Raw genomic sequence first — 17,446 nt, forward strand, 5'->3', positions numbered from 1 at the left:
CTCAATTTCGGCAGGTGGCGTACTTGCACTCCTCGTCCAGCAGGTGGAACAGCGCCGTGGGTTTCTTGCTGATGAGGTTGAGGCAGCCGCTGTTGTCGATGTACTCGATGTTGTGCCAGATGATGCCCTCTGCCCTGTACTCCTCCTGCAGAGGGAAACACAGAGGAAGGAACACTGTGGGTCAGTAGATACTTTAAAGGCGTCGTGTTGTCGTTATTGACTATCTTCAACCTTTAGACTATTAACCCTTTCAGAGACTTGATATTCACATACGCACACAATGACAATAGTACAGGAACAATCTGAGGGTTCCGTGTCTTTCTTGGGGACATTTTTTATGACATCTTCAGAGGACAGGGTCCTTCATTCCTCCCACAAGTTAAAGTTAGGTTGAGGAACTTCCGTCTCAATGTAATACGGATGTCTCTATGTGTCCTACGATAGTAAACGAGACCGCCAGCGAGAAGATCGGCTAACATCAGATCATGGAGGTTCACCGGAGACTCCGGCGGGGGCCTCCTGCCAGGAGCAGAGCTTTGCCTCGCTGCTCCGCCGGTCCCTCGCTGGGAGCCGACAACGGCGCCGCGCCGCCGGAGACCCGGGCCGTATTGCCGGGCCCGCTGGAGCGAAAGGGAGGCAGAGGGGAAACCAGAACCAGGACTGAGCGGGGCTAACTGTCAGACCCCGCTGCGGTGAAATGAGAGCTTTTCTAAAAAGGGACTTACTACCACTTTTACTACCACTTACTGCCTGCTCTCAACTTGACTAAAGAGGTACCCTCTGTACTCTCTGTGGTATGAAACCAAACAGTCCGACCGACGCTTCCACAGGACGAAACATATCTGAACCCCCACGATGAAAACAACCTGGCTGCTTGTAGGTTATCAGTAAAACCACAGTTCATTTGGTAACATCTATGTGGCCCCTGGGGCCAATGACAACTGAGGTATATGACCCGTGTGCTCTTAATACCCCTATGGGAGAAACCAGTTACAACCCCACTGCCAGCTGGGAGGAACAATGGGGGGAATATAGTGGAAGGGGAGGATTGTGGGTAACGTGGAAAGCTACTGTTGAGATACATTTTGAAGGTAAATAAAGAGTTCCTGCTCCGGCAGCTTCGGGTCACAGTGAGTCTTTACCGTCGGACTGCTGGAAAAGAGAATTGCATACTCAGCAAAAACCAAAGCACAACACTAAAACGCGAGGGGTCAGCAGTGGCGAGAGGCAGGGAGCCATAGCTGAGCACAAACAGAGGAAAAGGAGGGCGGTTTGTGTCGGAGAAATCAATAACAACAGCGATTCAAATCGCTTATGGCAGCAGCCTCCAGATGCTGCAGCGTTCTTTACGTCTCCCGATACCAAATGATGGAAAGAGCAACACACCGCTGACTGTGTTGCTCTTAGAGAGCGTTGCCAGTAGTTGAGATCAAACGCAGCGGGATCGTTAGAAACAAAAGGATTTGTCCCTCTTTGAAGCGCAAGTGTGATTAGAACATCTTACGCCGACATTCCTTTTTTTCCAGATTAATATCTTGTGTGCAAAACGTTGACAAATCGCCTCCCCTTAGGAAAAGACATGTACTCCAGTACATTTCATGGTGTTTTACACCGATGTTTATTTAGCAGGTCTGATCCTATGGGTGCCATGAATATGCTTTCATGAAAGCCCACCCAGAAGCTCATACTTCCAATGTGCAATCGCTCTCACGGACAAAGCTGTCTTTTAAAAGGGAATTTGTGAGTTTGAGTTGGCGCTAGACAAAAATCACACAAACTTTATGAACCATTCAATTCCAAATTCAAGAAACAGATAAAAAAAAAGGTCAGGGGAGCAAACAAATCATGAGGAACAATCCTCTAGGAATGATCGATATTGACACTGAATGGAGGTACGTCAGCGCGGTACACAGATCGCTCTGTCCAAGCTTGCTCGTCTGGCACAGACTGCCATGAGGGGTTATTGGGGATCCATCTCACATTCTCCACATGGAGTACGAGCTCTTGCCCTCTGGTAGGCGGTGTAAGGTTCCTTCATGTAAACTTAACCGTTTTTTAAAAAAACCCACTTGGGCCTTCCTCAATAAGCATTTTGAATGACGCTGCTCGAGGCTGAACGAGTCGTGCAAATAGAGTCACGACACGATGCGGGGGTCGTGCAAATATGTTCTCATCTGGTTCTAGAATATGAGCAATGTGCTCTAGTACATTTGACTGTACTTCTTTTATTTACTACTGTAGAGGCAGCTCATGTGTGCGGCATTTAAAATCCGAGACAAATGTCCCTATGGGGGACAATAAAGTACATCGTATCGTATGTTCTCGTCTGTCCTGGTGTCAGCATAGAAGAGTAACTTCTTCTGATTGGCCGGGTAGGCAAAGGTGATTGGGCTTATATAAGCTGTAACGGTGGCGGGTTAATGCGTGCATAACACACAGGTCTGTGCGTTAGCATGCGCACACTGTCTCTACATTTGCATGCAAGTATTCAAAGCAGCGCCGGACGACACTTTCACACATGCGGCACACCTGCCCTCTCCTCCGCTTCTCGGTTCTGCTGAATCCCTGGCGAGGCGTTCGGGACAACGCGGTGCGTGTTTGGTTTCGTTTCAGACTGTCGCAACCGGATCCAGCGAAAAAAAAAAAGAAGAAAAAAGTGAGCCATGACAAAATGTTCGCGTGGCTTTTGTTTAAATCTCATCGAAGCGGTGCGCTCGCACATAACTGACCCGGTTCATCTGGCTGACTTTTGTTGCGTCTGCGAGAGAGAGAGTTTGAGGACAGATGTGTTGACTCAAGAGAGACAATTAGATGCAGACACACATTTGCAGAGATAAACACACTTACACCCATCAGCCATTTCATTACATACACACACTCTACGTAAACAGACGGATGACTGCGAAGCTGTGACCCAGTCTGTGTGTGTGTGTGTGTGTGTGTGTGTGTGTGTCAGGCACGCAATGAAGGTGGTTCAGACAGAAGGAAGGCCGAGTGGCTGCGAGCAGAGTTTCATCATGAAGAGCCAGCAACGAACAAACAGCTGCTTTAGGAGACGTTTTGATTCGACAGTGAAAATAATCCTTCCTTCGCCGTCCTCATTCTGAACATGTCTATTTATCACTTCAACCTCTCTAAACAGAAGACCTGGTAAAACAGAAGAAAAAAAACAACAACGGGGCAGCAGCAGCGCTCCGGACCCACGAGGGCCTCGCCGCGTTTACAGAGAACGGAGACGTCAAAATGAAAACACTGCGGCAGATAGAGGTCAGACTTCTCCGAGACGCAGTGAGACGACGACGCGGAAGAGCTCAGAAGGCCTCAGAGCACACGCACTGCTGAAAGCAGATCTCGTCTGGTTTCAGTCCCGTCAGCAAAGACGAAGCCAAACTGAGCAGAAGCTCACCAAAAGTGTGAAGACTTTAAGTAACAAACGCTTATGAATCCTGGTTTCCATCAAGGCGTGGACGGAATTAAAGGGCCAGTGTGCATTTTCTCTGGGGAATCTATGAGCAGAACTGTAGTAAAATATTCATAACTATGTTTTCATTAATGTACAATCACCTGAAATTCATATGGGACGGGGTTCTCCTCACAGAGTCCGCCGTGTTTCTACAGTAGCCCAAGACAGACAAACCAAACTCCGGCTCTACAGAAAGCCTTTTGACTTTTTACGTAACCTGAAGGCCACCGTAGTTCTCCCACACAGGCACACCTTAACGAGTATTCAGTTAGATGTTAACCACTAGATGCCACCAAATCCTTCACACTGTCCCTTTAAGAACTATTTTTGAATGTATTTGTAATATATTGAACTAATTCCATTTTATGCAACTTAATTCTTAAACTCCAAATATTTGTACTTCCTTACATTTATGTTAAAGCTTAGTTACTTCTGCAGATTCGGATAAATAATACCAGATATTATGAAGAAATGAATGGTGTATTATAATAAGTTAAACTATCCTGCAGTGCATAAAGTAGCCTCATTAAAATGAGCCCCACCTTAAGCAGCTTTAACAGTGCAAGTGATGCTTACACCATAATTATAATCCCAACAATATACTTTCATATTCCCTGATGTCTACCATGTGTCTAATTAATAATGTCTAGAGGACGCCCCCCCCCCCCCCTCAGTGAACGGACCCTTTAAAGTGTCCACTGACTACTGTTAATAGAGAGAGACGTACAAGAAATTGGGAAACAGTCGCAGATGTTAAAAATCTGCAAGCAATAAAGACTCCGACACGTCCCGCTGCGCTGACGAAAACCCGGGAGTTCGGATTTGACGTGTCGGTCAGCTCCGAGTCCGAGTTACTATTCCTCTTTTTCTCTCTTCATTTCTATTTCTCTGCTCCTCGGCGCGCCTCCTCTCTTGTTATGACAGCGGAGTGTTTTTTTGAGCAGACGGGAGGAACGGTGGCGCAATCACGAGAGCTGGAGCAACTTCTGGTGGTTTCCAAAAAAAAAAAAAAAAAAAAAAAAGTGGTCAAAAAAGCACAGCCGAAGCAGAAACGGTTAACGACATGCTTTCACTTTAGCTGGTGTGATTTAGCTGGAGATCTATTTTCCATGTATTAATGTTCACACCAGGCTTGTTGTTCTGCTGCTCTTTAATCCTCATTTCTTCAGATTGCATTTAAATGTTCTCACAGGGATCATGTTACATGTTTACAAGGTTTACATTCATATCAATTCATCACATTTCATCACAACACAAAACGGCCTCAGTTTACATGTTGACAGTGGTGCGTTGGTCATACTACAGGATCACGTATCGCTTCTGAATGATGCTGCTCACTGATTAACATGCTCTGTGAGTTTTGCTCTTTGTAACCGGCGTGACTCAACAACAACGACGTCAAGGAATGAGCTGCACTGATCGTAATGAGGGTGCAGAGGGCGGAAAATCGGCATCAAACACTTGGCTTTAAACGCTCTATGGAGAATTAACTGCCGCTTTACCAGTACAACCATCAATATAACTGTTCACAGAGAGTCCCCCCCCCCCACCTTCCCGGCACTTACTTGTGTATCTACTTATAGACAATGAACCCAATGGGCATCATCATGAAGGTTGCTTTTTTATTTCTTTTGGGATATCTCACGAGTTAAACACGACACCGTGTTTGCCTAAGGCGGTGGCGGCCCTGTGTTTTCTCACTTTGATACACCGTCCTCACACAGACAAGAAATCAAGCACCGATTGGCATGTTGAGTGTAAACACTGGAGTCCAGCGCACGCACACACACACACACACACACACACACACACGGGGGGGGGGGGGCAGTGGTTGGTGTGGTCCTATTAGCTTTGGCTGCTGTTCCGAAGGTAAACACACACTCACGCTGCTGATAAGAACAACCGATTGGCTTGGAGGAGAGCGAAGCCCGGAGAAAGCAGAAGAGGAAAAAATCCCCCCCCCCCCCCCCCCCCCCCCCCGCGATGGAAAATCACCTTTCAAAGTCGGAGCGACGGACAGAGAGAAAGCAGCGGGTTTCACGCTTGTACAGTTTCAGTTGTGTTTGGTCTCCATCATATCCTCATGTGCTGCATTTAAGTCGAGGTTTTCTCTGTTTCGTTTAGCTCGTACGGCCGTGCCACCGTGTTTGAGTTTCCCGCTGGCTAATGGAACGCCGCTATGCACTGCGTTCATGCGGGAAAGCACAGTCCCCGCCCCCTCCGGTCCCCCAGGTTAAACACTGTTAGCACTGTTAACGTTGTTTGCGCTGTTAGTACCGAAAGCTTCAAGCCGCCGGCTCACGATCACCGTGTTCAAATCCCCCTTTGAGACAATCTCTCCACCATAGATAAGCTCCGAATTGCTAATAGAGCTCCTTTAGTTGGATAGCTAAAAAAGTGTGACTATATATGAGGCCTACAAAGAAAAAGTTGCTGTATCTTTTAGACGGTAACTGATGCCAGCAGCTGAAGGCTCAACGCGACGCATCAGACAAGGCGTGGAGAGCTTTCTCTCCTCGTGACGTCAAGCCGAGGGTAGAGGGAGGGGGGGGGGGGGGCACAACTTTATTCAAACAAACACAAATCAGTGTCGAGATCTGGAAACCCTGGATGAGGAAGCTACACCGACCTGCCTCAGACGGGGGCCTCGGAGCTCACCTCGACTGTTGTCCTGTCAAATAAACTCAAGAGAGGCCGAGAGCCAGAAAGGGTTTCGGAGGACCCCGGTGATTAAAGGATAATAAACGTGAACTCTGGGCGCCGTCCTGTGAGGGCTGAGCGTCTCGGCAGCACTTTGACACTTATCAGGTGAAAATAACACGGGAATATAAAAAAACAACAACCTTCAAGTGAAACGAGAGAGAGAGAGAGAGAGAGAGAGAGAGAGAGAGAGAGAGAGGAGCACCTGCTGCCACAGAGAGACTGACAACACAATAACACACATGATTTGTAGAATTGTCTCGTCTGTGTAAGAGGACTGATTAAGACTCTCTACTGGCTGTCAGTCAGTCCTTGGTCCTGACCTGGGTGGATGAGAATCCGTCGATAAAGCATCAGCTTTAAAGAATCCAGTTTACATCGATCATAACCAACTCATGTTATGTTGTATGTCTGTTGTTTAATGCTCCTTTAACGGCAATTTATTCCACATGTGTTACAATGAACATTGATCGATCAGACCGACAGTGCTGTATTTTAATTCCTATATTTGGATGGTTTGTGAAAAGATAAATACATCAAAACGTTTCTATCGATTCGCTTTAATAGCGGTTATCTTCACTGCATGACCGTCAGCTTCAGCAGGGAAAAGACTAAAGCCCCAGAGTGCTTAACCGTCAATTTGTCATTTACAGTTTGTTAGTACATGTTACATCCTGCACTGTGTTTGTATATGTGTGTGTGTGTGTGTGTGTGTGTGGGGGGGGGGCGGGACCCTGAGGGCTAACTGTCAGACACAGATAACAGAACCATTAGAGGCATCGGCAGCCTGTGATCTTCATGGAGGTTGAAGGGACGTTATTGCGCTCGTTTTACTGAAACGCTGCTCTTTCTCATTTGGCCTTCAGCGACGGGACCCGCCCCCCCCCCCCCCCCCCCGACCTGCCACGGCCAATCAGGGCTCAGCGCGGAGCAGCAGAGAGCCGACAGCTTCGTGAGACACAGTCCAACCGACTGAGACTAATTATCTCTCTCTTTTCTTTCCCCTCTCACGGCTCTCTTGCTTGTTCCATGGATATGTTATTAAGTGGAAAACTGAATGGATGAATATAACGAATACACGATAAAGCTGGTCGGGGATTAGCGGTTCGCTAATAGTCCTTTTCAGGGGAGTAGCGAGGGTGTAATCATGATGCTGACGTCTCTCTGATCAGCACAGACGCTATAATGAAAGAGAAAGTGATGAAATTTACACCAGAAGATTTAAAAAAAGAAACAGAGAGCAGCTTTTAGCTGTCAGATAACAAGCAGCTCTGCTCGACTGCTGCGCTATAACCCGGCCTGTCAGCCTGCTCTGGTCGTGCAGCACTTTTCCTCTGACCTTTATCACTGGAATGGGTGTGTTAACTTAACCTAGCTACATAATTACAGCTGCTTGTACTGTAGTGTCAGGGGGGGGGACGGGGACGGGGACGGGGACGGGGACGGGGGGGGGGGGGGGGGGGGACGGTGGCTGTCCAGCACAAAGCACTCATACGGGACAAGGGGACATTCGACTTGCAGAGACCGGCTGAAGTGAAAGGTCTGACAATGTATTATGAAGCCTTTTTTTTTTTTTTTTTGCATTCAAGCGTGTGACCATTTGCGACCCGAGATGTTGTTGTTTTTTTGTATTTATAATTACATTAACCGCAGATTAATAGACGTTGGCTCCAAGACGTATCTACAGGTGGTGAACGTCAGAGATGTAGAGGCCGCTGTTCTCGTCATATTGTGCAGCGCGGACAGAAGAAAGCCTTTTGCTGTAGCGTCCCGACACTTAAGGTTTGACCGAGGTTAACGCTGTGAAGCGGTCGGGGTTGGGCGAACGTGTGACTCAATCGAATAACGTCAGTAAAAAGCTCTCAGCTTCTCGCTAACGCCTGTGTTTTTTGTCTCACCCTTCTTTCCCGCCCTCGACGTGACGTGACGGAAACCCCAAAACACTGCGGTTTGCTTGGCTTGGTATTTGCTGGGGCTGTTTTAAACACGGCCAGCCGACATGGGACGGCAAACTTTCTGAATTTGCAGCTGAACACAAAAATCTGTATCTGAATATATTTGAGGCGCAGAAGGGAATCGTATTTTGACCAGCGGTGTCTAGTTTGTCTGTTAGATCTGAGTTCTGGTACAGCGAGCCGCGCTGCCTCTGATACGCCTGACCTCATTTGCATAAAAGGTGCAGTTGAGTCATGACTATGCAAATTCTGATCCAGCAAATGGACACTAATATATACTATTCTATATATATATATATGTACTAGCTGAGCCATATCCATCACACAAAGGCAGCTCCTCTCTCGGTGTGTTCAGCGCTCAGAGCTCTCCACTGAAGAGGAAGTCATCCCTTCAGTCCATTCATCCCTCCACCAGCGGAATCAATCAAAAGCATGAAGGCGTTTTCTTGAACGACGGGTCACAGCCACAATGATGTGACGCCATTATGGCGTCATTAACGAGAGCGAGACACCGGAGAGAATCACGCATGAATGCGTCTGTGTCGTTCACGTCGTCAGAGAGGCAATGAAACACAACATGCAACGGACGTCTTATCAGCAGCTGAAACAATAGTCATTGTCTGGAGAGGAGAGGAGACGAGAGGAGAGGAGAGGAGAGGAGAGGAAATGAGATGAGATGAGAGGAGAGGAGAGGAGAGGAGATGAAAAGTGAGGAGAGGAGAGTAAAGGAGAGGAAGTAGAAATTCAAGGAGAGTTAGAGGAGAAGAAAGTAAAGGATAGGAAGAGTAGAGTAAAGTAGTGAAGAGGAGAGTAAAGTAGGGGAGAGGAGAGGAAGAGTAGAGTAAAGTAGGGGAGGAGAGAGGAAGAGTAGAGTAAAGTAGGGAGAGGAGAGTAAAGTAGGGGAGAGGAGAGGAAGAGTAGAGTAAAGTAGGGAGAGGAGAGTAAAGTAGGGGAGAGGAGAGGAAGAGTAGAGTAAAGTAGGGGAGAGGAGAGGAAGAGTAGAGTAAAGTAGGGGAGAGGAGAGTAAAGTAGGGGAGAGGAGAGGAAGAGTAGAGTAAAGTAGGGGAGAGGAGAGGAAGAGTAGAGTAAAGTAGGGGAGAGGAGAGTAAAGTAGGGGAGAGGAGAAGAAGAGGAGAGTAAAGGAGTTAGGAAGAGTAGAGTAAAGTAGTGGAGTGGAGAGGAAGAGGAGAGTAAAGGAGAGGAAGAGAAGAGTAAAGGAGAGGAAGAGTAGAGTAAAGTAGGGAGGAGGAGAGGAAGAGGAGAGGAAGAGGAGAGGAAAGGAGAGTAAAGGAGAAGAAGAGTAGAGTAAAGTAGGGAGGAGGAGAGGAAGAGGAGAGGAAGAGTAAAGTAGGGAGGAGGAGAGGAAGAGGAGAGGAAAGGAGAGTAAGAGGAGAGGAAAGGAGAGTAAGAGGAGAGTAAAGGAGAGGAAGAGGAGAGTAAAGAAGAAGAGGAGGAGTAGAGGAGATAACCACGCTGTACCTGCTCTAGTTTGAAGATGTGCTGGTTGAAGTAGTGCTGCAGTCGTTCGTTGGCGAAGTTGATGCAGAACTGTTCAAAGCTGTTGTTCTCGTAATCCTCAAAACCAAAGATGTCCAGAACTCCTATGGACAGAATCTGGAGAAGAAGACAGACAGCTCAGACTCCTTCTATATAATTTACACATTTATGAGATCAAGACATGAAAAACTAGCAACACTGCCAGCATCAGTACAAATATATCATGATGTATTTAAAAAAAAAAAAGAGAAGAGCCCTCATTCTTTACAGCTCCAGAGACCCAGCTGCCCCCCGGGTGTCAATAAGATTCATGCCGTCATATATCCTTAATATGCACCATCCACTCAAAGACGGCCTTTCATTATGAAATGGACTGTGAAAGCTGCTTCCAATTTAATTCCGCAGTGTTTTATTTCTCTCTGAGGGGCCTTCCTTCTCCTCCTCTTACAAACACACATGAGCCGCACGCATAGAGCCGCACGCATAGAGCCGCACGCATAGAGCCGCACGCATAGAGCCGCACGCATAGAGCCGCACCTATGAACCGCTATCTGCACACGAGAACAATGACCCTGACAGAAAGTGCAACCTCATCGACCTCCTGACAGCATCGAGGGACGACAAACACACACACACACACACAAAGATGATGTCAGTGTCAAGGGAGGCATACACACACACACACACACACACACACACACACACACACACACACACACACAGCGCAGGGGCAGCAATGGACCACAGGGGGTAAACTGAGCTAAGGGGAACTTGATGCCATCTGCCCAAATGTTCTTGGCACACACACACACACACACACACACACACATGCATGCATGCATGCATACATACACACACACACACACACACACACACACACACACACACACCCGCACAGAATGATCTGTTTTCTAATCCTTTAGATGCCCCCACAGGGTTTGACTTGCCAGCTGCCACTCCAACACACACACACACACACACACAGCTATACGCACACACACACACACACACACACACACACACACACACACACACACACACACACACACACAGCTATACACACACACACACACACACAGTGGAATCTTGATATCACACCACTCCCTGCCTCTGGGAGTGGAGGAAGCCAGAAAGCAGAGAAATCTAGTCTTGACGGACAGACAGACAGATGTGGTTGACAGACAGACAGCAGCAGGATGGGGAAAGACAAAACGAACAAAGAGAAGACATGAATGGGACAAAGGGACGAGTGTTGATTTAGGAGGTAAATATTTCTCCTCCAGACTGTTTGTATGTTTGCAATTTCTGGAGGGACTTTCATGACCGGCTTTACTTTTGAACGCTTTCGAAGCTCGACGCCAATATGCTGTTACTGATTCCATAAAATTCAGAGAGCGAGAATAGAAGGAGGTCTCTGGCTCTCGGACAGATGTTGCGGGTGTGAGGAGCGCGTACATTAAGTGTGTGTGTGTGTGTGTGTGTGTGTGTGTTTTCAGGCCCACCTTTGACTTGTCCTCCAGGTCCTTGTTGTTCAGCAGGGCATGGTTGGTCCTGAACACGATCCAGTCAAACAGCGCGCTGTACAGTGACTTGGCCATGGAGTCCCTCACCGTGCCCGCCTACACACACACACACACACAACACACACACACACACACACACACACACACAACACAACACAACACACAGAGAGAGAGAACACGTTAGTTTCTTCCTGATCAAAAACATATGGATTTCTAAATTCTGAACAGGAGCCAATTTTGTTTCATCACTCTCACTCTCTCGCTGAAGAACAACTCTCCGCTGCTGCTTGAATTTGTATTTCACTGAGGGGAATAGGAACCCTTGTGCAACCAGTTAAACACTTCCTAACCTACTTTGTTAACCTATTTCTTTCGTTGTACTTTATTGGGCGCTGCTCTTTTATCTTCAAACAGCACGGCGGTAAGTCGTCCTGCAGATTGGTTTGAAGGTGACACGACTTCCGACTTCACTGCATCGAACCCAAACGCCTGCCAACTGCGGCGGCCTCGGGTCAGAGCAGCGAGACTGAACGCACGGCATTAACGTCCCCACTGTCTTCTCTGGGACTGGATCAGCGTCGTATTAAAGGTGTGAAGTGGGCAGAGAAGACGTCTAATGGACTGCTGCGAGTCACCTGAAGGGACTCACTGAGGGAACGCAAAGATCCAGAAAGCTAGCCTGGCTTTGTCTAAAGACAAAAAAAACTCCACATTTTACTAATCGACATGTTATTTCTCATGTAATTCAATGTAATTCATGTTAAATCGACCAGTTGCGTTTTTTACGGGGAGTCGTGTAGCGAAGGTGCACGTGTTTTATTGCCTTCGGACGGAGCCAAGCTAGCTGTTTCCCTTTGCTTTCAGCCTTGCTGCTAAGCTAAGCTAAGCTAAGCTAAGCTAATCGCCAGCTGGCTCTTCCTCCGTAACTTAAACAGACGTTAGAGTGGTATCGGTGTTCTTATCTAGACCTCTAATCAGATTAACAACTGACTAGCATGCATGCAAACAACGCCAGTGTAGCACCAAGCTGTTAAAATGAGCCGACAGTCCAACCGGCATCGATGTCCCTCAATAACAACAGCATGAGCTCAGGTACCATGCATGCAAACAGTCTGACAGCAACTATGCAACTGTAAGCAGGCTGGTATTATTCAATTGTTCAAGGTTTACTTTGTGTTTGGAGGGTAAACACAGCGTTGGTGTTGAAGCTCCCACACTGCTCACACCTCTGAGTTACTGTTCTTTAAGGTTGGGAGTCTCGCTGTGCGAAAGCGCCGTTATATATTTTAGGTGTTTTCAGTCAGGAGCCAGAGCCATAAGTGGCTCCAGACCGGCAGATCACTATTTGGACCAATGGGATCGCTTTTGATCCATAAAAAAAACCAGCTCTGCCAAGAGGAGTCGTTATTACTCCTCAACCAGCCGGAGAACAAACTACGCTCTCTCTCTTTAGACACGACGAAAGGGCGAGCTAAGCTAACATACGCAGACTTAAATGGAGACCTGGAGCACGTTCTTTGGCAGCGGGACGTGTTATGACTGAATGAGGAGTGGAACAAGGCAAAAGGAATCTAGCTTCAACTGGGTCAAACATTTTTTTCATGGCAGGAACACCTGAAATAGTCATGTGCATTACAACAGAGATTTCAAAAGACTGTGAAATTCAATCGGAGAAGATTTGATTTAGCAGGAGATTGAGGGTGAAACTGAAATCACACCGCTCTTCATAGATGACAAGGTTCCTCTGGATTTCACTGCAAACAGGATGTTTGATTTAGCTCGTGTCAAGCTGGTTGTCTAACCCTGGATTCATACCAAACGTGTAATAGAGCATAGCTAATGTCAATCAGTTTGAGACGTTCTATCCCGACCTTATCCCCGAAGATCCACTTGGATCGAAAGCGTAGAGTTACATAAATCCATGGAATTCCTTCTCTACGGTGAAATTGAAGCCATTCTTTTTGTTTTAGTTCTGATGTCTTTTAATTGATTTGGTTGAATAAAGATTAAAATGAAACTAAATTCGCCAGAGGAAGTTGGTCTGAAGCACGCTGACTCAAACTACAAGGACATTAAAACTGAACAAGAACTCTTAGATCAGTTATAAAAACAATATTCCTCTCTGTCAGAGGCCTTAGTGGGTCACTGTGAACCCGGTCACCCTCAGAAACATCGCCTGCTGAGGCCACATAAAGCCAAACAGCCGCCATGAAGCAGAACCGTGCATTTTAAAAAGCGGCCTCTTCACTCTTGCATTATTGATTGTTTTACGGTATTTTTAGCAAGCAGCATCGTGACGTCCCCGCTCCCGCAAAGTTATGCAAGCTTGTTATGAATAATACACCATTTGATGAGAGGAATCCCATTTTAAATGCTTCAGCAGGAACTCAAGGGGGGGGGGGGGGGGGGGGGTGGGGGATTGGCAGAAGAGATGTGAACATCTGACATGCTCACCGAGCACGAGTCATCTCTGTGTTTGCCATCTGATTTAATTATTCAACACGACGGGACCAGTTCAGAACCAGGAGGGAAACGTGGCTGGAAGCAAACGGGTTGAACATGTTTTACTGGAGAGCCACCCAAGAAACGGACCAACAGAATGAGCCGGACTTCATCAGAAGACTTGTGTAACGGTGGCCCTTGAACCAGGTCTCCGTGATTATAAGGTTCTGCTCAGGAGGAGGAGGGGGGGGGGAGTTGTTGTTCTCTTTCGTTTTATTTCTTTCTCCTGAAAAAAACCCACAGGAGGTGTGAAGCACGTGGCCCGCTAGCTTCCTCGCTGCAGGGTGTTTTGGTGTGTGTGTGTGTGTGTGTGTGTTTCACTGCAATATGCCAACCTGCACGTGTTTCTCATTTGTATTTATGGAGTTGTTGTTTTTCTCTATCAGTGTACATACATTTAACAACCCCTCAGCAATGGGGGGGGGGGGGGGGGGGGGATTACCTCTCTACTCTCACTTTGAGGCTCCAGCACCTTTGAGAGAGTTCTTAATAAGATGCAGAATCATTTATATGAATGAGCGTCTGATGCCCTCCCTCCCCCCACATCGCTTCCCCTCCCCCCTACGTCTGTTTTTTAAACAGGAAGGAGGAAGTGGTGGACTCGTGTTATCTGGAGCCACATCAAAAATGTTGCAGTCAGACATCGCACCTTATCTTGACAGACACACGCTCAACCCAATCGCGATGTCGCCGACGCAGATGTGACCTGAATTAAACTCAGGGGTCAAGATTATTAACGCCCGGCTGTAAGCTGGAGTTCCCCTTTCATTTCACCATCTACGTTTTCGATGATTGCTTGTTTTTGAAGTGAGGTTAAACTGTGCAGACATTTGGTTTGTGCAGACTCCCGGTCATTACACCATATGTTGTTTCCCCCTGCTTGAATAGAAGAATGACTTTTACTCTCATTATCACTGTGCAGCTCATAAATGCGTTCCACCTGACTCAGCCACAGAGCATCCCAATGACTCTACTGTGCAGCGCGGTGAGGTTCAGCAGGTCACACACACACACACACACACACACACACACTCAGCCGTGGGTGGTTGGGACAGCTGCGCACTTTCTCTCAACCTTTCTCATCATCTCAAGAAGGACGAAATTGTTTCATTTGCCAGGTTCTTTTTTTTTTCTTTTCTTTTCCACATTTCCTTTGTATAGAAACAGGCGTGTTATGGATTCTGCAGGTGGCCTCGACGCGCTCCCACGGGCCCCTCCGTCAGATCAGGGCGGGGCTTCACTGTCGCTGCTCTCCTTATGTGTGTGTGTGTGTGTGTGTGTGTGTGTGTGTGTGTGTGTGTGTGTGCTCTTCTACAGTTAAGCATATAGTTGTGATGGTTAAGCTTAAGGTTAGAGTTTAGGGAATGCAGAGTGCAAACTTGTGTGTGTGTGTGTGTGTGTGCGGTAAGTATTCCTTACCTCATTGACTTGTAGCCTGACTTAAAGCGGCTACAATTAATATTTGTGTATCAATGATGGATCACAAGACTACGTGTTAATAGCAGTGTTGTTTCGAGATGCATCAGGCTGCGAATTTCAGCAAAAGAGCTCTTTAAAGCCACTGTACGCTCCACGTCCAGGACCAAAGCATTAGCATGTAGCGGCTATAGAGACAGATATTTCCATCAGTGGCGACTAAAGACGGAGCTAAACGAAGACTAAATACATAAAAACATAGCATCTATGTTTTTGGAGCGAGACGCTGAAAGATTTGTATTTTGAGGTTGAATGGCGCCAAATAAGTGCAGTCCATTTCCAGTGTGAGAGAGATACAATTATATAGAAACAGGCACTACGACTCGGGGGATGTCTGGTTATGCTTTCACACATTGAAAGGTCGCTGCCTCGCTCCCTCCAGCTCTTCCTACATCCATTCGCCTCTCGCTCCTTTAAAGACGAGGCCATCTTCCTGCGAAAGGACAGGATGGGAACATCCAAGGCGTGAAACCAGGAGCTGCGGGACAGGGTTTTATCAACGCTGCGGTCCATTGTCTCTGATCACACCGTCTGGGCCGCTCCGTTTCACAGCTAGTCGAGTAAAAAGGGGGAACTCACTGTATGTGTTTCAAACATGTGTGACAGTCGGGGAAAGGAGACACAGAGACAAACAGAGACCGACTCTGGATCTGGCTTTTGGCCTCTGTACTGTATATTCCAGTGAAGGCTGCACATTCCTGAGACCAGACCACATGCCTGGAGGGATGGGGGTGCAATGTGTGTGTGTGTGTGTGTGTGTGTGTGTGTGTGTGTGTGTGTGTGAGAGCGGGAGCAACCATTGTTGGTGCTAAACTAACCCGTAGATCAGAAGGGTGGGAGGTTGGAGCCGAAGCAGCGGAACTATCTATGTGTGGCGTTTCCTTTCTTTGCTAAACAATCGAAGGTTTTGGGGACGGAGAGATTGAAAGAAATGTATTAATGAATATTAATATTCACAAGCACAATGACAGAGTAGTCTATCTGGGTCAACCGAGAGTCATCCTGGAGGTAAATCCAGAGGGCTGCGTGGACCGGGTTAAGTCGCCCTGTTCCCTTGACTCGACAGGAAACAGGAAGTTGCAGAGGAAGAGACGTCTATCAAAAGAGCCTTAGAGAGAAGCGGTGGGGGCTGGAGGGGGAAGTGCCCCAACAAAACTCCCCAGACACACACACACACACACACACACACACAGAATCTCCCCCGACAGCTGACGCGCTTCATAACGAAACATTCAGGCCACAATATGCTTTCTCCAGACTGACTGGAATTTACTAAAGACACGCCCCTCCCGCCACACAGGCCCTTCCGACCTTAAGTAGCGAACGATGAAGACGTGTTAAAATGTCCCCGAACGTTCACTACTGCCACTTAGTCCCTAAGAATTTGAGACGCATTGCTGTCAATGGCATCGTTGTGTGTGGTGCGTGTTCACTTATATGCCAGAGACAAATCTAATGGACTCCCAGGAGGGGGGGGGGGGGGGGGGGGGTTACTGGTAATAGGTCATTCTTTTTAGAAGGTCAGAAGGAGTCTATGTGAGACTGAGATGAGTTGGATGTTGCGGAGATAGAAATGTCACCTCAGCGAGTTTGTAGGGTACGATGAGCCTCTCTCCCACGGTCACCGTCTTCCTGGTCGTCAGCGCCTCCAGCAGCATCTCCTCTTTGACCTGAAGAGGACAAAACACACGAGGACGAGGTCAAGATCAGGGTTTGGTGTCACTTCAAAGGTCTTATGTGACGTTGAAGACGTGACCTATTAGAGTACACTGACTGCGTACAGTACCAGGGATTTAAAAAGGACCCCTGATTATAGTAAAATGGCCCTTTTTATTTGACAGTTCAAATTGAGAAAGTAATTAGAATAGTAAAATGTATGCAGCAGTGGTACAGTCCAATAATCTCCAAGGACGTACTTTTATTAAAATGGGTTCTCCAGAAATGTAATACTGCACTTCCATCAAATGTGGAGGACTCACAAGAGACGGATAAAACAAAAGACGGAGTAAAGATTAGGCAGCAGAGACAGCCGACATATCAAGACTTAGACTTTAGTTCCTTGTACGGGTCAGGCTCCGACCAACGCAGAATCCTATATGCCCCATAATGCATCTGTTGGAGCATCCCAGCCTGATAAAAGCCCACACATTATAAATATCACACTCCCCCCCCCCCCCCGCAATGCTTTCTTTTAAATATGGAGATTATCCGAGCCAAAGCAGAGATTATTCCAAAAAAAAAGATGCTTCCAGACTTTACAGAACTGTCTTCACAGAATAAACACAAATTCACTCAGAGCCCTTTGATAAAAGGAAACTCAATAAAATGTC

The 17,446-nt window shown here is 47.2% G+C and overlaps 1 protein-coding gene across 1 annotated transcript in view; it reads right to left on the bottom strand.

Annotated features, from left to right (window-relative positions):
- Positions 1-17,446, bottom strand: part of LOC137886273 (unconventional myosin-IXAa-like) — a 79,072-nt gene that overhangs the window by 31,470 nt on the left and 30,156 nt on the right. The window contains 4 exon segments of the mRNA XM_068728669.1: positions 24-145; positions 9,598-9,732; positions 11,118-11,234; positions 16,697-16,786. Of these exon segments, the coding sequence (XP_068584770.1) occupies positions 24-145; positions 9,598-9,732; positions 11,118-11,234; positions 16,697-16,786 (464 nt within the window).

This window comes from Cebidichthys violaceus, unplaced genomic scaffold (assembly GCF_023349555.1).
Source record: "Cebidichthys violaceus isolate CVI_PGR_0920_01 unplaced genomic scaffold, fCebVio1.0.p SCAF_100, whole genome shotgun sequence".
NCBI classification, from domain to species: Eukaryota; Metazoa; Chordata; class Actinopteri; order Perciformes; family Stichaeidae; genus Cebidichthys; species Cebidichthys violaceus.